We start from the raw sequence: 22,651 nt of genomic DNA on the forward strand, positions 1-22,651 counted from the left end.
TTCTTATCAATGTGATATGATAATTTATTATTGTTGTAGGTTAATTGCATAAAAAGGTTCTTTGGTGGTAAGATAATATGCAACTTTAATATATATATGTATCTTATTTCATTACGCGCTGAGCGGAGAGATTTGGATCAAGCCTAGGTGGAAGTGTAAGAATAAACAACGATAGGCTCACAAAAATTCGGAGAAGTAGGCGGGACTTCACAATGTCATAACTCATAACCCCACATTTTACTTGGAGTCTGCAGAAATTCCTTGAACAAAAGAACATAAGGTAGAAAGAAACAGTACCCTAACATTTAGCGCTTATAAATTCTTAGGTCACGGCCACAACAAGGCATTTAAACTAAGCCTTATCGTGACTTGAACTAAACACACCCAACATCAATCTACGGAAGTGTTTGTTTTAAAATCTATTGTGTTTCTGGGAGGTTATTTGTATAGTAATGGAAGCGTAATGATTTGTTTTTACTTACGCACTTTTTATGGGTGAACTAGTTTCGTGAGATAAGAAATTTGATCGTAATAGTCAGCGTGTGGATAGTTTTTGTTGTCTATCGAATAATGGAGCGTATTCATTTAATAGTAATAGAGTACCTACCTAATAAAACATTATAATTATAGAAGATCATAAATATTATGTTGAATTAGGGCCGATTTTTCAATGCTTGGATAAAACTTATCCGTCCAATAAAGTATTACCTACACGATAATATAAAAATGTCACGTAAACTGTCAAATACGGGCAGTTAGAATACGTTTTTAAAATGGTAGTTTTATACATTATTCGACGAGTAAGTTTTATCCAAGCATTGAAAAATCGGCCCTTAATGAAAAGGCAGAAGGATTTTTAATTTTTAATTCGATGCATTTTTAATTCGATGTCCCCGAATTTCATTAGGTAGGTATTTTGTGCTGTTTAATCGATAGCTGGTACCTAGTGGATTTTCTTAACAGGCTTTATTAAAGTCGATATGGGTAGGTAGCCTACATCACATTTTTTTAATTTTTAATAAACTGTGAGGTACCTATCTAGAAGTTAGAACATAGGTTATGTTCTGTACATTATTGAAAGGTACAGAGATGGTACTGCAAGTGACAAAGATCTTGCGTCCTAAAATCATTATCATTTAAAATGCGTGGATCTAAAAGTAAGGTCTAAACCTAAAGGTAACCGCAAAATATGCGCCTGCTCACATTTTCTACCATCCCGTGATTCCTCGAGGCACACCCACACATAGACACGGTAATTACAATAGCCGTCTCACTCTACGCCCTTAAAAAGAACGGGAGAGATAACATTGCAAAGGCGGTCTGGATAAGGTTCGACTAAATTGTTCAACTTTTGAAACTAAATTCAAACTTGAACATACTAATAAGTGTTCGAGATTCGATATAAATAATATGATAATATACTGTAATGTATGCACGTACTAATTTTGTTTATATATTAATGTGTCAAATGTAACAAGTTACCTATGTAGACCTTTACATTACATATTATTAAACGTTTCGTAGGTATAAATTTGTTATCAATAATTATTAATTTTTTTAAATTATTATCTTCTTATATATAAAAATGAATCGCAAAATTTGTTGGTAAGCGCATAACTCGAGAACGGCTGAACCGATTTCGATAATTCTTTTTTTATTATATTCCTTGAAGTACGAGGATGGTTTTTATGTAGAGAAAACGTAAATATGTACCACGGTCGAAGCCGGGGCGGACCGCTAGTTAATTAATAAATTTGAACAGTTTTATGGGAATAATATCACAGATATGAGATAAGTTTATCAGAAAGTTTAAAGAAAGAGGTTAATCTTTAGAATGTAGGAAGTCATCTGAGTCACCTGCATATTGAATTTGTTTCATCACAGTTGAGTAATCATTCCCTTACGCGATTGTAACAAATGATGTGAAATTTTGCTAAATTAACTTTTTAATCTATTAACAGCTACCTAATTTATAAAAATACAAAGTTCTATTATATTATAGCCGTAATAGGATGCATATTAACAACAAAATGCGAAGTGCATTTTTTATAAATTAAACTTTAAAAGTTTAAAGCCAATAGCAATAAAATCGCTAACGAATTTCGATACATGATACATCTAACTATCTGTCTTTATCGGTCACTGTTCTCAATAATTAGCCATTTAAATTTTTACATCTAGGTGATAAAATGCTATTTTGATGAACAAAATTATAATAAAAAATCAATAACCTTTAAATTACAAGGTATTTCCTAACATTTATGACTTGTGGGTAAAAAAGGTCTTTGTTTTGAATTCTGTCCGTCGACCGTATTATTATTACGAGCCTAGCCTTCATACCTAGTTTTTGTCAGACAGAAAAATGCAAGAACATATGAACGAGCAGGCAACATGAAACAAAATAATATGTTCAATTTGATTCATGCATCTGTAAGCTATCGACAAAGACGTAAACATAGAGAAAATTATCAGGCAATTAATAGTTAATATTGGATAAAACATGTCTCATTGCTCTTCCTTATACGGGCCTTATCTTTAGCGTAGTCCAAGTTCCAAGTTTTACAACCGTTTATAAATAAACTCCATTTGCATTACGCACAGTGAAATATCACCACCATGAACCATCATGCACTAATGAGATTTAGTAAAAAACATACCTAGACAGCTGAGATTAATTTTCTCCTCAGAATCATCATCATTTAGGTACTCCAACTTTTTAGAATTCATATTCAATCCACTTATGCACACATTTCACATACACATACACAGTTATTCAAGTTATTGCACAGCACTGTTTTTATTTGAATTTGTAACGTTAAAATGGCGGCGCCCGCGCTACACAACCGACGCGAGTCGTATCACCGACGCGAATGATTCTCAATGAGTGAGTGATCAGTGACGCCGATGACGCCACGCACACATGCACAGCACGGCTAATCTGATTATTATTATTGCCCTTTTGCTATTGTTCTATTTCCTATTCTGTGAATGAAATAATATTGCATCCACACGGTTCCGATTGCATCGTAATAATTGCAGTTTATGGGTTCTACACCACAGTGAAACTCGAAACGTGCTCGAAACTGTGAGAAGATAAGTCAAAACATAGTTAAACCACAGACTAATAATAATATACTACGTAGGTATACAAGTTAAACGTAAGTAACTATTATTGATAAATAAAATAATTGTTGTTGTTATTATTCGAATAAATAATGATTCTTTATAAAACACTCCAGTAACTAAATACATTTACGTCTCAATAAGCTCAAAATAAATACTGAACACTGACATCAAAAGCTTAAAGAAACAAAAAAACTGTTATTCGTATTTCACTTCCCACATCGTACATCATTCTGCGTGCACGCAAATATCAGATCGAGTACACAATGAGCAAATTAGTGGAAAGGGTCGAAGGAGCCCTATTGTTTGGGCATGCGCACCATCCCTTCGAAATTCGAATAATGTTTAATTTGGTTTCTCTGTCTACGTTTAATTTAGACTTTACCGCCTTTCACACGCAACGAAATTCACAGATAAAATATTGTGTTCTAAATTTGAATATTTGGTGTCAATGGTTTTTTAATTAGGAAATTATTATTTTTTAAATGGCAATTCTGTTATGAACACGTATTAATTTACAAAGTTCAATTACCAATTTATTCTTTCAAGTAAGTTTTTTTTAATATTTAAACTACCTACCATATCGATGAAAATTTAATACCTACCGAGTACCGGTACTTATATTATAAAACAAGAAATTATATATAAGTGAAAGTTTTCAAACGAATCTATTATTTAATATAACGGGAATTGAATTGAATTTAATATATAATTTAAAGATAATAAAATAAACTCTACAATTATCATTGGATAAAATGAATCTAGCTACGCCGGTAATCATAAGTTTATATAATTCAATCATGGCTGTTCATTAAATTATATTTATCAGGAAATATAACTTGGTATTAATGTTGTTGAATCAGTGTAGTCTAGACGGGGATAGTTTAGCTATTTAACTGTCTAGATCCCAGTGAAAGTTGTTAGCAACTGAATAAATAAGTCACAGATAATAAAATGAAAAAGTTACAAGTGAGTATTGAAGTTTATGTTCTTTTAAAGTTTGAATAGTTAATAGCTTTATAAGAAATGATGGCAATACATTTATGTCAAAAATCAAAATACCTACGTTTATATATGTGACGTTGTTTTACTATAATAGTGATGTGTATTTTAGTGGAATGTTCTAAATAAGAAAGGTAAATGAGTTAATTATTATTCACGGGCTTTATAATATTATGCCACTTATTATGTTAGATAGGTATTTGAATGAATGAATGAATGAATGAATGAATGAATGAATGAAAACGCTTTATTGTACACCATTACAAACAGGAAAAAGACATACATATACAGAAGAGAGACATGCACAAATGGCGGCCTTATGGCTTTAGTAGCCATCTCTTCCAGGCAACCAAACACAAGATAAAAAACATAAAATCATGACAGAGGGTGGTGGTAAAGCTGTATTAGATTAATAATTAAAAAACAAATTCAAAAAACAATATACCTACATAAACATACACATACATAAGTACATAAAAATTATTATAAATAAAAACATACATACACACATACATATATATATATATACATAAAGCATATATTAAATAAATATCATATTAAAAATATATACCTAAATACAATAAGTTATCACTTTTTATTGTAATGATTATTCAGTAAACGTTTGAAAGTCTCGAAAGGTTGAGCTTTTCTAATTGTGACAGGGAGATCATTCCACAGTTTAATAGCTTTCACAGTAAATGAAGAATTGAAGAAAGATTTGTGTGTAGGAAATAGGAATACATAGAGATAGAGTTTCATGAGAGCGCAGGTTCAGTCCGTGAGTACATAAATACTGAAATTTATCTTTGAGATATGAGGGAGTGTTACGATAAAACAAAACTTTGTAAAGCAAATGGAGTATGTGAGTATCCCGGCGTAATCTGATAGGGAGCCATACGAGTCTAGCACGATAATCGGATACATGGTCATATTTGCGTAACCCAAATATAAATCTAATGCATAGATTTTGAAATCGCTCGAGCTTATCCAATAGAAGTTCGGTGAGATCAGGATAGGATACATCGGCATAATCTAGGATAGGGAGAAGGAGGGATTGAGCCAGCAAAATTTTAGTCGGAATTGGAAGAAAGTTACGAATTCGTTTAAGCGAATGTGATGCGGCATATATTTTCTTACTGACCTGCTTTACCTGTTCATTCCAAGACAGAGAACGATCAATGCAGAGACCTAAATTTGTAACATTCTTACTGTACGGTACCACAACACCATCAACAGTTATTGGCGGCAGATTTTCCCAATCTAATTTTTGGATGTATTGTGAACTACCGACAATTATTGATTGTGTTTTTATTGGATTCACATGTAATCCATGCTGTTTACTCCAACTTACTATTGTGGCCAAGTCAGTGTTTGTGGTGGAAATAGCCAATGAGAGATCAGAGATAGGAGCTTGAGTGTATATTTGAAGGTCGTCTGCGTATATGTGATGCTGTGATAAAATGTCTTTTGTTATGTTGTTGATATAAATAGCGAAAAGAAGAGGAGAGAGGATGCCGCCCTGTGGAACGCCAGCAGTGAGATTCGACCAGGAGGACAAAGAGTCATCAATTTTTATTCTTTGCCGACGACCACTAAGGTAGCTGTGTAACCACTGCAATACTAACGCAGACATGTTATGAGAACTTAGAATTTTCAGAAGTATGTCGAAGTCAACGCAATTAAACGCGTTGCTAAAATCTAGCAGTGTCAATACGGTAAGCAGCCTGTCATCCATACCAGCTCGTATGTCATCTGTAATTTTAACCAAGGCAGTAGCCGTGCTATGGCCTGGGCGAAAACCGGATTGTAAGGGATTAAGGATATTGTGCTTATTTATAAAAGTGTTCAATTGCTGGTGGACAAGACGTTCAAGAATTTTTGATAGGAATGGGAGAATAGATATGGGACGGAATTCAGAGAGGGAACTAGGATTAGGTTTCTTAGGTAACGGGATCACATATGCATCTTTCCAGACTGAAGGGAATACGCCAGAAGAGATAGAAAAATTTAGTATATGTGCAATTACAGGGATAACAATATCAATTATGGGAAGGATCATAGCACGGCTAACGTTATCACAACCGACTGCTGTAGAAGATATAGATAACAAGCTCTTTTTCACATCTGAATCACTGAATTGTTGGAAAGAGAAGGATGGGAAAGAGGATGTAGAAGATAAGTTATTTAGTGTCCTAGCTTTAGTTGCACTGTCAAAGTTACATTGTATGTTAGAGAAATGTGCGTTTAGCTCGTCGGTGTTAATTTTGGATACAGACGAGGAGTGTCTCTGCTTGCCAACACCCAGGCTCCTGAGGAATTTCCAGATTTTACATGAATCACTGTTCTCTACTGAAGTATGTATGTGTCGTCGCTGAGCATCCCTACATAACGTATTGCAGCGGTTCCTAAGTCTAATATATTTCTCTCGGGCATCATCAGAACCACTCGATTTAAACTTTCCTTTTGCTTGATTTTTCCTATTGAGAAGTGACTTGATGTTTTCAGTGAGCCAGGGAGCTGGTAAATGTTTCAATTTAATAGGTTTAACTGGAGCATGAACATCATAAAGCTGGGTAATTAGAGAATTAAAAATCTCAACCTTATCATTGACATTGTCACACTGGTTAATAACGTTCCAATCAATTTTTTTGGCATCAGAGCAAAGGCGTTCCTAGTCTATACGACTAAAATTTCGCTGGAGAACAACTTGGGGTTTTGATTTAGGAGGAAGAATATTATACGAAAGGAAAATTAAGTTATGGTAGGAAAAGGCATCAGCACTACATTGCCCATGATTAGAGATAAAGTTAGGATTAGAAATAATTATCAGGTCAAGTAAGGACGGAATAGAATTAGGAAAATGGTGAGTGGGTTGGAGAGGAAGAATATGTAGATTATAGGAATCAATAATTGCTTCTAATTTATAAGATCGAGAATCGCGTTTTAATAGGCAAGTATTAAAATCCCCCATTATTATTGTGTGGCTGTATGAAGGTGTGAATTGTTCCAAGAGAATATCAAACGAAGGAAAGAAGTCAAGAGTTGAAGATGGACTATAAACAACTCCGAGAAGGATCTTAACATGGGACACAATAATTTCTAGGAAAAGGTGCTCCGCTGAATCAGCAGGGGTGGGTTGAGGCGATGAACTAAGAATTGTGAAAGGAATTTGGGAGCGTAAGTAAATGGCAACACCACCACCACCCCGACCAATACGGTTGTTGCGGATCAGACGGAAACCCGGGAGGGAGTAGGAAGAGGAAGGAAGAGAAGGTTTAAGCCAGGATTCGGATACACAAATAGCTTGAACATTACTAGACTCAAAAGATGCAAGGAAATCAGTGTAATGCGCCGGGATACTCTGTGCATTTATATGGACAACATTAAATTGTTTTGAAGAAGCAGGGAAGCAGTTGTTGAGAAAGATATTAATAGGAATATATTGTGAAGCAGTACCACAGTATTACAATATTATTTCCTACAGTAAGGAATCGCCTTTGATGTCGCGCGATGCCGCCGCCAGCGTAGGTACTTACGCTGCCACACGAAAATACGCTAGGGTTGCAACAAATGGGAAATAAAACAATTTTGATTATTAATATTATGATGAAATCATTTATTCATATTATGTACATTCAAAATAATTGCGATTATTAAATCTGATGTAATTATTTGTTCATAAATATATAATTACAGATATTGCACTGCTAAATATTATTTACGTGGACAATTTATTTTTGGATGTTCTTAATTGTATATTATACCATTTAACTAAGTAATGCATTCGCATTGGGATGTACAATCTGATTAGAAAATAATGAGGACAACATATACATAGCTTTGATTTTAATTCAACAGATACAATTAATACAATCTTTCTGAAATATTGTTTCCTTCTGGGATTTCAATGTAGATTTACATCCGTAAATGGAACAGTTTTTGCGCGTCATAATAGAATATGTAAATACCTATGTATAATAAAATTATTACACAAAAAATACGACTGCGTCGTCCTTTCGCGATAGTTAATGCAAACTCAGCGTGATTGCATTAAGCGGCCCGCGTCGCCCGACCCCCCGCCAGTTCCCCTCCGTTTCTCTGCACAAGTACATTCGTCGCCATACTGTAGGATGGTAATACTGTGGCAGTACTATGAAAGCTCTCCTCAGAGGATGACGAAAGTGAGAAATAGTCGTCATTAATAAGACTTTCGTTCAGAGACATTATTTATTAGACTTAAAAAAAAAAAAAATATTTGATTATTTATTTAGAAAAACATGATTGCCATGTCTTTATAAGCGGAAATTATTATTTGTCTATTAATTGTCTAATGAAAAGCTATTTGTTTACGGTATAATCAATAAAATTACCAAGACCGTTATAAAACTAATAAAACCATTAACCAATGAAATAAACCTACTTCAATGCGTAGCGCCATTTAGGTATCTCGCCATAAAGAGAATATGGATAATTGATAACATTGTAAATTAGTAATCACAGTACTTTACGATAATAATTCTAGTAAATTTAAATTCAATATAGCAACATCCTCATTAAATTAACGGGTAGTTTAATCCAATAAAATTACACCTTACAATTAAACCAAGTAACTTAGAACGATAAAATAACGACAAATGAAAAATATTAATTTTAAATTAATCGACCTCGCGGCAAGCGGTCCTCAAAATTGATATAAATAATTAATTGGAACTTGAAAGATATCACGTTAAATATTTTATGAGTTGCCATAAAAATTTGATCGGTCAAGCGGGCTTCCTAACATGATACGAGAGGCAAAAGGAGTAAAAAGTAAACATTGTTCCCACAGAACCTTTCGGGTTGCCCTACGAAAAATTTCGTCATGCGTCTATATAATTTGGGGGTCATTATGTACGAAAAGGTTTCGACTGACGGTGTTAGTGATTTCGGTTGATAAAAAAGATTGTTACATTGAATTTACCTTTACTTTTATTTGTAGTATATTTTTATGACATGAATATTTAAGTAGGTACTATTTCCTGCGTTTCCTTTTTACTTATAATATAGACTTGTAATTTGTAAATTATTTTATAATAAAACATATAGGTATATTTTATTTCATATCATTATAAACATATAGGTACATATTAATTTCATCTATACTTACATTATAAAACTGAAGAGTTTGTTTGTTTGAACGCGCTTATCTCAGGAATGACTGGTCCGATTTGAAAAATTCTTTCGGTGTTAGATAGCCCATTTATCGAGGAAGGCTATAAATCATCATGCTTAGACCAACAGGAGCGGAGCCACGCGGGTAAAACCGCGAGGCACAGCTAGTGTTATAGTCGCTAAAGATTCTGAAATTAACAAAACCCAAACGTTTTCAGTCTTTCCAGTCGAAACTAAACATGCCTATCAACTATCAAGATATTATTCACGGAGAAAAATCGATTAAGCACCAGCACAGAGGTGATTAAAAAATAAAGATAAATATTATTAAAGTCTTTGGTTTATGAAATGTTTATGGGCAATCAGATAACATGTACTTTCGATATTCGGTTTTACGAGGCAAGTCACATCGAGATGTTTATTACGTGATATTGTTAACGATATGGTATATCTATATAATATAATATATATAATATAATAAATATAATACATATGATATGGTACTTTTAATATATTTGTGAGTTCAATTGGCTATAATGATTGGGCTTTACGCAGTTATGGGTGCGGGAAAACGTTAATTTGTCGATTTCTGCAAGTTTATATAATGCTTATTTATATGTTTTTTATTTGTTAGTATATTTATCATATTGTATGGAAAAGCAAGTGTATTTATTTTAAACAAAACTGAATCAATAGGCTTTTCAACAGATTATTTTTTTAAATCTTATCTTCTATTTTTTCTTTGAATAAATGATAAATTTAGATATATAGAGAGATATGTACTACAGCATAAATATATTAAGGTATGTATGCTCTAATCTAGGGGCATAAAATTTCCCTCAACAAGCCAAGGATTTTTTATTTATTTCAAAAGAACGACAAATGCGAATGTGAAATTAAGTGGTGTTAATTTTATTATGAGTGAGTTCATGAGTGGACTAATTAGTTAATTCCATGTGATGAAAAACATGCGACCGTCGAAAAGGATTAGGGATATATTTTTCTGTTTTTAGTTTTTACTTTTTACAATGGTTGTCTGTCATGTTGGTACATAATATAATAGCGGCCTTTACACGCAAACTCTATCGCGCGTTCTGTGGATCGTACAGGATTACGCGCGGGAAAGCCTGCACGCTCAATCGCTCGCGATTACCTTTGTATGTCTTAACTGCGACACTTGTTCTTTCGCGCGCGATTATTCGTGTTTGCTTTCCTTAGCGGAATGAGCGGCCGTGTAAAGACTAATCGCCCGTGATAGACCGCGTGAAAGAGGCGCGTGTTGGAGTGTGTGCAATGCACACGGTTTTATCGACAACCGCGAGTGATAGAAGTGAAAAAATGGAGACAAGATATCGGGTGGCGCAAGTTATCATGTTTTATTACAAGTTATCTTTTTTACGATTGGCGTCAATAAAACCTTTTTCTTTACAAAAGTCGATAAGTTTTTTATAATATGCTTGGCAGTGGCGGTACGTTCATACAAGCCGAAAAGCCCGGCTTGCCTTAGAAATTCGCTACGAGACAGGAAAATACCCATATTCACGTTTGAATATTCGCGCGCAATGAGCAATTCATAATCTGCTCCGAATTCAATGAATACTCACCTACAATATAATATATAATACGCCTAGCATAAAACAATGACGAATTCGAGTAAACTTTTTAATTTCATCCTTCTTCCTATCGGAATAAGGTCGTACCTTTTATTTGGACGTTACAACCTAAATTGGATGGATTATAAACAGTGCGGTGTCTCGCTTGCACGCGTGGGCTTTTACCGGGCTTTGCGCTCATCTCTTCTAACGTATGAAATTTCGTCGGAGTAGATACATACCTAGCTATAGAACTCTATAGCAATTTCTAAGGGAAAAAAACCCCGGCTTTAACAGTGTGAAGATAGTTACGATTGCGCGAACGAACGTCGTGAATATTATTGTTAAATTATAGTTTGTTTGAGCGGGTGATTATACCGGTGTAATTTAGGTTAAGTTTTTAGAATTTTGTGGTAAAATAAGTGTCGCGACAGCAGATTGTGTTGTAAATTGTGGTGGTTTGCTTTGTGCTCAGCGGGGGAAAGGTAAAATCATTAAACTTGACTGAAAAACAATTAATTTCTTCATCAAAACCAACTCCCGATTTGTGCATTACCGAAACTAGTAAGTCACATAAACGAAATTTTAATTGTAATGTTTACGAATGAGAATTGCTTAGAAGAAGCCTTTCCCCAGCTGTTGAAACTTGCACATATTTTGGCAGTTACGATTCCTGCTAGTAAATAGGTAAAAGTTCTTCCACGGAGCGTGCTTTCTCATCGTTAAATCGTATTCATAGGTATGTACGTATTAATTATTAAGAAATACGTATAAGTATTTATTTGGCCAAGAACGCCTTTCTGTATTAGGTATCAATAATTGCCATAGAAAAGTAGCTGTTAGGTAATTGAATTCTAAAACAAACACGGTCTACTTTCTATGATTCCGATGTTATAAAATCTTTCCTTCAGAAAGATTGGCGTTTTGAATTAGAATATAAATGATCTGTACAATTTTATTAATAATATAATGTCATAAAGTTTTATATAATTTATCGATTTTAATGATAAACGTTTGACTCAACTGTTTGCGGGCGCGCGTGAAAATTTAAAAGATTTGATTCGGTATGTAATATGTTCACGTTTTTCTTTAAGTTTTATAACGAACATAATTACACAGTATACCTAGGTAGGTATCTTATTAATGAAAAGGATATCCATCAAACACTTTGAAAAATTTGGGCTTGCCCAATCCTTACACCCTAGGCACGCCACTGATGCTTGGTCTTTTAAATTCTTGTTTTTGTACTCCCCCGATTTAATTTTCCAGAGACATGGGAAAGATCTGTATAAAGTAATAAGTTCCAATACTAATTCCTTGCTCCACGTGCGTATGTCCGCCATCTTATTCGTGCGCGAAAGAATTTGTGTGTAAAGGCAACCACAGTACAATCGTGAGTGCGATTGCGCGCGCGACTGATGAGCGCGGCTTGTGGTCTTTCCTTCCGCGCCCTACACCCTTTATACGCACGCTCTTTCACTCACGATTGCTGTTTCATGCGCGATAGAGTTTGCGTGTAAAGGCCGCTAATGACATTGTACGTATGAAACATTTCACTTGATTCCGTTTCATTTATCGTAACTAATATTACAAGGAAATAATTTTTAATTTCTTATGTGATCTTAAGATTTGCATAGGTATACCATTCGATTATTTTTAAAATTATGACACAATTGGAGAGCTTATCATTTTTATCAAAAATAATTAATTTTATATTTTTTTGGACTTCAAGGCGGGCTAGTAGGATAAACTCTAATCACCACATCATGTGAATTTGTTCAATAACATGCTTAATAGATAGGTACAATTTCCATCCTCATGACATTACCCAACGGTACATCAGATTTACGATTTTTGAGAACTAGATCTCGATTCCGGGTCATAAACGTACAACGGTGCGTCATTTGCATAATGAGCCATTCTTTTGAAGCAGTGCTTCTTAAAGTGCAGTGTTTGAGTGCTCGAGGGTATAGCACAGATAATATAAAATGTATCTTGTGTATAGGAACATCGCAGTGAGCGCCTGTTGAATGCTATAGGGACTATACTATACTTTAAAAAATAATTAAAAGTTTTTTTAAAAAGTTAAGTAAAATGTAGATTAGACTAAGAGATATTTTCTTAATTAATACAATCAAGTGTCTAATTATCAGTAAAATATAGTAAATAGTTTTAAACTAATACAACTATTACCATTTTAGAATATTTCAGCAATGATATTCTATTCTATAATATAGATATATTAGATTTTTTTGGGGCTATAAGTTCTATTATTTTAAATGTATTGCATTTTATCATAAACTGAATATTTAGAATTTAAAAAGCAGATTAAACTATATTTACGAATACGAACGAATATTTTATGAGTATGGAAAATTAAACTTTGAGAAACAGTGGTTCGGAACAGAATTTTACTTGAAAAAATATTTATTACGGAAACCCACTCGCGGTCTCAATAATTACAAAGTATATGAGCACTATAAATCAATTTAAAGTCAATTTAAACTGACCTATTGAGTGAAAGTTTTATTGCGTGATTTCAGTTTGAACAATTTATAAATATACGGTGACTGTCGTTTTTTATATTTTTTCAATTTCAGTTTTTAAAAGTAAATTCATGGGGCATTGATTCCAAGGGCTTTTTGAAACCGAACCACGTGTATTGATAAAAGGGCAAATTGCATATAGTTTTACTTTATGAGCTATGTATTCTGTATTTCATGAAGTAGCAATATCATTACCCGAATAACATTTCTATATTACATAGTTACTAATGTAACATATAAAACATAAGTAGGTATTCATTATATTGCTTCGGCGATAATCCACTACTATAAAATAAATAAAACTGTATTCAAGTGGTTTTTATTGAATCAGAATGAATAACCTAGAAATACACGCTTTTCTTTTATCTATCTTGCGCCCTAAAAATCTCATTTTCAAACGACTTTTATAAAATCCTGTTCTTTTCCGAGATAAAAGGAACAAACCCTGTATTTTATAGTTATTATTATTATAAATTTTGAGCATCCATTAAATATATTATTTAAAACAAAAACACTCGATAAAAACCAGTCAATATATTGGAAATATAAATTTTATCAAACAATGTCGAACAAAATTCGCTCAAAAGCTTTAATTCATTCTGATTATTTTATAATGCACTAAAATAATAATTTGTGATTACATAAAAACCCATGTACCATTTTCAATGATATTTTTATCGCCCCGAAACGAGCGGATCGTATTTGATACAGTTGCGATCGTTAAATGTGTGATTAAGTGTTTTAGTTTTTAGGTTGATTTTTATATTTCTGTTAATTTATGAATGCATTGCGCAAAATGTTTGCATATAAACGTAATTGTTTAAATGTTACCTGCTTTGCGTTCTAATAAATAATTACCTATCATTTATTACAAACACTCAAATAAAATATTGCCCATGCGTATTTTTTAGTATCACTTCTTACTCATTGCGATTATTGGAGGCTGAAATATCTCTACATTTTAATTAAAAAATTAAAAACAAGCAAATTATTTTAGTTCTTCATATGCACCCTTGGAATCTAAGAATGCAATGAAAATTTATACGTATGTAATAGGTATACACTATATTGCTACATACATAAAAATTAAAAAAGATTAAAAAGCAGAATGCGTCCATTATGCGATAAGATCAAATCATGACCTTTCATGCCGCAAATTCCGATCAATGTCAATACAGCTTTTTGGTGTACATTCACAGACAAACATGAAACTATGTGTATCCCGACCGCTTTTTACAAAACATCCATCCAACCTTATTAGGTAGCCTTTTTAAAATTCCTACAGCGTACGGGCCTACGCTCCGAACATATTTTGACGGTCAAAATCGGACTTTTCCCATAATGTTTTTTCTAAGTGTTTTTTAAAAAAAGGCCATAACTTTTTTCGAAGGATTTATGTGACAAATGCGTAATAAATATGCGTTTAGGTTAGAATTTGTTATTTATACAATTGTTTATTTATTCAGTTGTAAGATTAATTATTTCTTGAAATTATTCTTGTTACGCGTGTTATAATTTTATTTAATTATATTATACTTATCTGAAACTTTCTCGATAGAAATTAAACTAGGAAATATATTTTAAGTACACTTATGTAGAGCGAAATAGCCTAATTCTAATACATATTCTAAGGAAATAGTTCTCAATAATTATTATTCGAAAAGAAAACCTATGTGCTATTGCACAAAATAATCTATTTATTTGAAGTTTAAGCTCAACGTCGATTTTATCCGTTCAGGCATTTAACTATAGTTACAACTAACAAGGTTTAACTTCGTAAATATATACAACACTAGCTGCGCCTTTCGGTTTCACCCGCGTGGCTTCACTCCTGTTGGTCTTAGCGTGATTTTATATAGACTATACTCTAGCCTTTCTCGATAAATGACCTATTTAACACCGAAAGAATTTTTCAAATCGGACCAGTAGTTGCTGAGATTAGCGCGTTCAAACAAACAAAGCTTTATAATATTAGTATAGATTTTTGACTAAAACAACATAACTACAAAAATCTAAAATTCTGTGATACTGACACAAACCTTTATTTTAACACAGTGTTCATCTAGAGTAATTGTCGTAAAGTCCTGCAGGAAAGGACAGAAAATATCAATTTCTGTGAATGATAGAGATCTTATGTCATCTCATGTGACCACCACGGGATTCCTTGGGAGATACTATCAAACTAACACCTTGTTGTGTGATTTGAATATTAAATTACTTTTTGTTTGATGGACATTTAGTTATGTCCTTGGTTTTCGTTGATTCTTGTTGTGTTGTTGACATTCCAGATTGTTATATTACTTTAATATATTTTTGTTGTTATAGAGCTGGATTTGAAATATAAATATTGTGAAGAATATAATATAGTGATGAATTTAGTAAGTGACTATTAAGCTTTAAATATAATTAGATACCTATTAAGGTTAAGTAGGTACATAGGTATCTATTTAGGCCTTAATGTTATGGTCCAAAAATATTAGTAGTTTTATCTGTTGAACACAGCCGTAATGCTCCAGCTAGTCTAAATCAATACAGTGTTACCAATTACCATAGTGTTACTCAATATTTATTAATAATTTGAAGCGTCATATATAATTGTTAAAAAATACATAATTAAATACATTTTCGTACAATAAAACAAACATAAAAACGCAAGCTCAAGCCTTACACAAGTAGTAATTATAAGTAATATAAAGGAATAGTAAGCGATAATCGCATTAATTTCAGCTCAGGTGTTTACGAGTGACCTACATCGAAGCCTTTCATATTGCTTCTTGTTACGTAATTCAGAACTTTTTACTTATTTTCAACAGTTGTGTATACAATTGTCTTGTATTCATATTAACTGTATTCAGAAGTAAATATTAATAAATATAATAAAGACAGAGTTAAAGATTTTTTAATAAATGTAGGTGAAAAAATTGAAACGAATAATAAGTATTTTAAATATCGTGAAATGATACAGTATTTACCGAATACTTAATAAAATAATCTTTCTAGTTTTCAATAAAGAAAAAACTATTTCGAAGGTATTTTTTATAATAAAAATAAATATTATAGAAAAATATAAGTGTAGGTGGAATTACAGAACTATAACGTGGCAGAGTATAAATAAACCATAATAGCAGGTAGACAAAAAGTCGCAGTCAGTCAAAGGTGCAAGATCGTTGACTCGATGACTCACACAGCGGCGATAAAATGCCGCTGAGCTTTCTTTGAATTAAATGTGTTTAGTGCTATAAATGTGCGTATTGTGATATTTTGCGATAAGTAACAAATTTGTTAATTGGAAATAAAATATATTCTTGATATGTATTTTGTATATTAAAACTTTCATGACTTAAATAAAATGCGAATCATCCCCATTAATACAATTGTTAAAAACATATTTTTTTAATAAAATATAATTTCTTCCGGTAAATACGTATATTATACAGGAAAGTTTAATGCAGGATCCTCTACTATGATAATAGTGGCTTTGTAATCTTCAACAAAAACGCGTTCCACGACAACAGACAAGCAGCATTTTATCGCTCCTTACGTTTTTTCTCAAGATCTAATAAGTAAATTGTAAGCTATAAATGGCGCAACCTGTTCCATTGTTCCCGGGAACAGGAGTCGCTTTGAGTCGGGAATGATTTTTGCAAACTTATTTGTGTCAGTAGTGCGGCAAATTTCTGTTAAGTATATGTTTTCGCTAGTGTAGAAGCCAGAGTAAAATATGATGCTAAAACATTTCGCGGTGAAAGTACAAAAATTTTACGAAAGAAAAAAATATTATAGGAGGTTTTAGCTCGCGGTTTTGACCGCGTATTCAAAGAATATTCCCAGGGGAATGAGATATTTCACCGCGGTAGCCTATGTCACGCTCTAGACTCCTAAAAAAACATACATACCTTATAATCGCTTCGCTGCGATGAGAAAGAAGCGCAAATAAACAACAAAAAAATTGCATTCAGGTACCTATAATTTTAAAGTAAGGATATTAAACGTTTAAGTATCTATTTGAAATTCTTAAAAACGTAATCAAAAATCTTAAGTTTTTTTAAATGAAAATACACACCTAATATTTACTAAACACAGTATTTATTCCCATAAAACGAATATGGCTTTAAAACTTTCAAATTCAATGAATCCCTATTTCAGTCCCGGAATCGCGGAAGGCCAGTAAAAACTAATAAATATTTACAATATACCTTCCTCCGCCCGCATCTGGTGTATTTTATAACTTTTACCTTTAAAAAGAATCCTTTTTGATCGTTTGATATCCTAATGTTTATAATATAAAATATGTAGATAGATCTTTAAACAAATCTATACTAATATTATAAAGAGGAAAGGTTTATATGTATGTAGGGGGAGTCCGGGAGACTTGAACCGCTTTTTACTAAAAACTCTATAAAATCTGATTAGTGACCTGGAGAGCTTTAAGATCTACACCATATGGAAGCCTTATCTGGCTAAGATTTTAAACTATTCTGAAAATAAAAGTTGCAAGGAGAAGATAGTAAACTAAGTTGTAATAAAAAATGAGTTTTGATTCAAGTCTCCCCAACCGGTGGGACACTTGCCCATCAGGTGCGGGACACTTGCCCATACCTTTTTAGAGAGGGGAAATGACGCAAATAAAGCATATTATTCATTAGTTATGTATTATTTAGACACATTTAACAATAACTAGATTATTCATAATCATCTTCTAAACAATTTAGTGAAAAATGTTTTCAGAGCAACTCCTAAACATAACATTCGCTTCTTTTTATTAATTAAATACTCGTTTTGAGGTATCTACTGCTAAATAAATCTACAAAACTAATTTAAAGACATTTCTTACTATTAATTAATATGTGCCTATTTGCCTATTTCTTCAATATTTGCCTCTTGGATGTTCACTTTGGAGGAATTTGGCGTAGTCGAATGCTAGATGCATTACTTGTTTTATGGTAAAACCATAGTGCATTTTACTGCAGGTCAATAAGTAACGAACGAGCAATTTCTCTTTATTTACATTGAAAATCCGGGAGCATTTGTATTGGCTCCCCTTGTCTTGCAAAGGTGTTAACTTTTGTTCACCTAACAGGTAATACCGTAAAGTGGTTTTGCCTATCCCATACATGATTGCAATTTGACGAATAGATTTGCCACTCTTTATTTCTCTGACTGCGCTTTCAATCTTAGACTTAGTAGGTACCTAAACGGTTTCCTGCGACGACTACCTTCCTTAGGCTTATTATGAAATGGCATTTTCTTTCTAAAACAAAACAAAAGCTAACTTATATAGTATACAAACTGCAAAGGGAGAGTTAAACCATTGTTCAAGTCTCCCGACTGCAGACTGGTTCAACTCTCCCGCACCCGAGCCAAGGCCATATCTTGATTTTTTCCAACAAATCCACTATCAACTGGAGAACAAGACTGAACGTACGACAAAATATGATAATCTAGTAATGCAATAACGTAGGTGTTTGATATATACCTTCATAAATGCGTGCATAGCAATTAAAACAACAAAGCCAAAAAAATTCACTCCGCGACGATGAAACCACTTTTTCGGAACTCACGGTCGAACGCGTCTGTTATCACTCAAAATTGTGAGTTGCTTGTGATTGACGGGTAACGCGCGTTCATTTGTTTGCCACTTGGCGTAATTTGGCACCTAATTTAAAAAGTTATTGAAAGTGGTTCAACTCTCCAACCTGGGCAAGTCTCCCGGATTCCCCCTATGTATGGTTTTCACGCATAAACTACTGGACCGATTTTGATGAAATTTGGCACAGATAATCTTTAGACCCTGAGAAAGAACATAGGCATCCTTTTATTGCGAAATATTTACCAAGGGCGAAGCCGGGGCGGACCGCTAGTTATATCTATGTTATAATCAAAGTCCGATACACAGACTCTTCGCGGAAGGACTGGTTTATCCTAGGTTTGGCCAAAGCCATCAGGCAATCCCCGAAATACATTTCAATTTCGCCCTTTGCCTGAAGTATTTTTAGTCAAACCCAGGAGCTCCTAACTTTTCAGTCAAACGTCGAAAGTAAATTATTCTGTCGGTTTTGGCCTAGTCAATCCTAGAAGCGACTGCAATTCTCGGTCAAACGTTGATCTGATAATGTCTCTCGCGGACCGCGGTGTTCCGACTAGGAATGGGTCGTCGACGCATTTTTCATCAACGAGACTAGACCGTTAAATGTCGTTCATCAACTAGTCGATCAACTAGTTAAAATCTTCGACTAGTCGATGTGTAAACTGAAACGAATTGACACGGTCGACCGACGCGCGACGGTATTGGTAATCGAACGTTCGTTACCTTGAACTGAGGTCTACACTCTACATGTAAAATTCCACATTCTTACCACGAAGTTATTACGAATTATAGATTTTCAAAGAATTCAATGTCAGGGTTGTCTCTAGTAAAGAAAAAGTCAAAGCTGTTTTTTAACAATTATATATATCACCTATCTATTACCAAGTTTTTGTTTATGTTTTAACTTGTCGTTTTAAGTCGTTAGTTATAGTCGATATTTTAACATTATTCTTTATTGCACATCGTACAAAAGGCAGGCCTAATGCCACACGGCATTCTCTCAAAGCATCTCAAATATAAAAGTGAAAATCACGTAAGCTGACCAATCAGGTGTCAGAACTGGCAGAGTTAAGCGGTTCTTAAGACTTGAAAGCTGCTTAAATGATAAAATGCTTCCAAATATACGAAGATAAGACACTTCATACCTATATCGGAGTTTGACTCGTCAAACCCCGATTTAATAAAATTGTGTTTTGACGTTTGCCTGACCAAATTAGTCTCTCCCAGGTTTGACGAAAATTGTTTAGTCAAAGGCCGAAAATTTACATTTGTTTGGGCTTTGACTAAGTCATTCAGTCTGACCTGAGGATTGACCAGTCCAACCTAGGTGCGCCGGAGCTTCGGAGTTTGCCTATAACATCTATACTGGTACTAATATATACTGTGGTAGTTTTAGCGTTAAAGTACAGATAACTAAATAATTACCAATGAAAATGTATCAATATGTACCAATCTTTCACCTAAAATATTACCTTATAATCTAAAAAAAATACGTGTGGCACTCATCGAGGACTGCCGCGGTAAAGCTATTGCAATTTGCATAGCATCGCATCGCTGTACCGGTTGGAGTGGGGGGTGTTAGCTTTTTTCGTTACGGAATTTTTACATTCGGTCGCCGCGCTCAAAGTCTGAGATAAAAGCTATGCAATAGCCTAAAAGTACGCTGAAGAGCTTTTATTCCCTAAAAATTGTATACTTATTCTAATATTTAACTACCTACTAAACGTGAAATAAGAAGAAGGACTAATAAACCTAAAACTCGGGCATGCCAATCTTCGGTTGTCTATTCAGCTAATTTTTTACCGTTTTTAGGGTTCCGTACCTCAAAAGGAAAAAAACGGAACCCTTATAGGATCACTTTGTTGTCCGTCTGTCCGTCCGTACGTCCGTCCGTCCGTCCGTCTGTCAAGACCCTTTTTCTCAGGAACGCGTGGAGGTATGAAGCTGAAATTTATATCAATTACTCAGGTCTACTGTCCCTTGAAGCTGTGAAAAAATCAAACTTCTAAGCCAACGCAATCAAAAGATACAGCCGTTTATGCCGCAAATTTTCGACACTTGCAAGGGAATCAAAACCTACAGGGTGCTTCCCGTGAACTCAGAATCTTGAAATTTGGTACGAAGCAACGTCTTATAGCATAGATAAAGGAAAAATTACGAAAACCATAAAAAACCTTGCAGATTTGTACGGAACCCTCGGTGCGCGAGTCCAACTCGCACTTGGCCGGTTTTTTTAAGACAATAACTAATCAAACTATGATTCGTTCCTAAACTTATTCGCGCTATCCGAATCTAAAAGCCGTCAAAAATCGAGGCCAAATTACACTCTATTAAATACTTTCGCTACTTCGCTTAAAATAATAAAGCACTCAAAATATTATTAAGTCATCAAAGTTAACATACATACATCCACAAACACAATAATTCAATAAACAAGCATGGGACTTTCGGCTTTGTACTGTGTAAGAGAAAGGTTAGTTTTGTTTGAATCAATTTTGATGATAGACTGATCGACTATTGAACTGTGAAAGTAAAGCGTGATAAAGCAATTGAATGGTTTACTTTTATTTCGCTAATTAAGTGATATTTTTTTTCTCACGTCTTAGATTTGTCTAAGTTTTTATTGCAGATTGCCTAATTCTATGTATTAGTAGGCTAATTATCAACGAGTGGCAATTTATACCCGGTATTAAAATTAGGTCATGTTGTCATTCTTAAATTATTAAATGAATATTAAGAAAATTAAGGTGCTGTAGTCAAGAGCGGTTGCTAGGTCTTTATAATAAAATCATCGGTTGAAACCCTTGGTTTCTATACAGCTTGTAAAGAATTCTAGAAATATTATAGAAGTATATAGGTATATAACATATTAACCTGCATCACTTTAATACAATAACATTTAATATAATAAAACTTCTTAGGTTTCAAAGCCCTGGCGACAAGGCGTTAACCCCGATGCTTATAATAAGCGCGGGCGCCACTACGGTAGATTTTCTATCAATTAAATGCAGGGAAAGTGCCAAGATTTTTCTTCTAAACAATTACTGGCAAACTTTTAGTACTATTATAATCTGTTGTCGTGTGTATTGTTTTATTTATATTGTTTAGTTTTGTTATTTCACTCTTACACGATGACGCAAATTTTTTGTTACTGCCTTGCATATTATAAATTGAAATTAAAGGTGAAAATAATTTTGTTAAATTTAATTGTTCCAATACATTGCTCTCATATTCAAGTAAATTCCATAGAACAATCAGCAAAAAAAATGTTATTTCTACATTTAAATCGTTAATTACATCTCTAATGATTGTGAAAATGTTCTCTGCAATCATTAGAGAGTGAACCAAGGGCATTCTTGGGTCTTCTATAATTCCTGCGATGTACTGGAAAGTTGATACAGATTTATTCTAATGCATGTACACCGTGCGAACGTTATTATTTATAGCAGTGTTGGAAAGTGGTTGGAAAAGCTCCTGACGCCATCTTAAGTGGCAATCGGATACTTGTAATGACTGTTAACTGTCAATGTCGCTCAATAGGCCTAGTTTTATAAATACCGTAATTTTTTGCTATTAGTTCAAATTAATTTGTTTGTTTTCTTGAATTAGAATTAAAGAAATCATATTTAGCAAAGCATTTGGTCAAAAAG

General features: G+C 33.5%; 1 protein-coding gene and 1 long non-coding RNA gene across 4 annotated transcripts in view; one reads left to right on the plus strand and one right to left on the minus strand.

The window, feature by feature from the left end:
* The window catches only part of rols (zinc-RING finger and ankyrin repeat domain-containing protein rolling pebbles), a 130,223-nt gene extending 127,337 nt beyond the window's left edge, over window positions 1–2,886 (minus strand). For 2 of the 3 annotated variants that reach the window (XM_089703242.1, XM_089703241.1), the window contains exon 1: window positions 2,658–2,886. In XM_089703242.1, coding sequence (XP_089559368.1) covers window positions 2,658–2,727 — 70 coding nt within the window. In that variant the 5' untranslated portion in view covers window positions 2,728–2,886. The remainder of the gene's footprint in view (window positions 1–2,657) is intronic. The other variant, XM_089703243.1, reaches the window with a different exon arrangement.
* LOC149482663 (uncharacterized) overlaps window positions 1–22,651 on the plus strand; it is a 382,500-nt gene that overhangs the window by 275,453 nt on the left and 84,396 nt on the right. The gene's annotated exons all lie outside the window — the stretch shown is intronic.

Source organism: Colias philodice, chromosome 14 (assembly GCF_061535455.1).
Source record: "Colias philodice isolate Cphi_HAF_F1 chromosome 14, ilColPhil1 Martin Lab GWU primary, whole genome shotgun sequence".
Classification (NCBI taxonomy): Eukaryota; Metazoa; Arthropoda; class Insecta; order Lepidoptera; family Pieridae; genus Colias; species Colias philodice.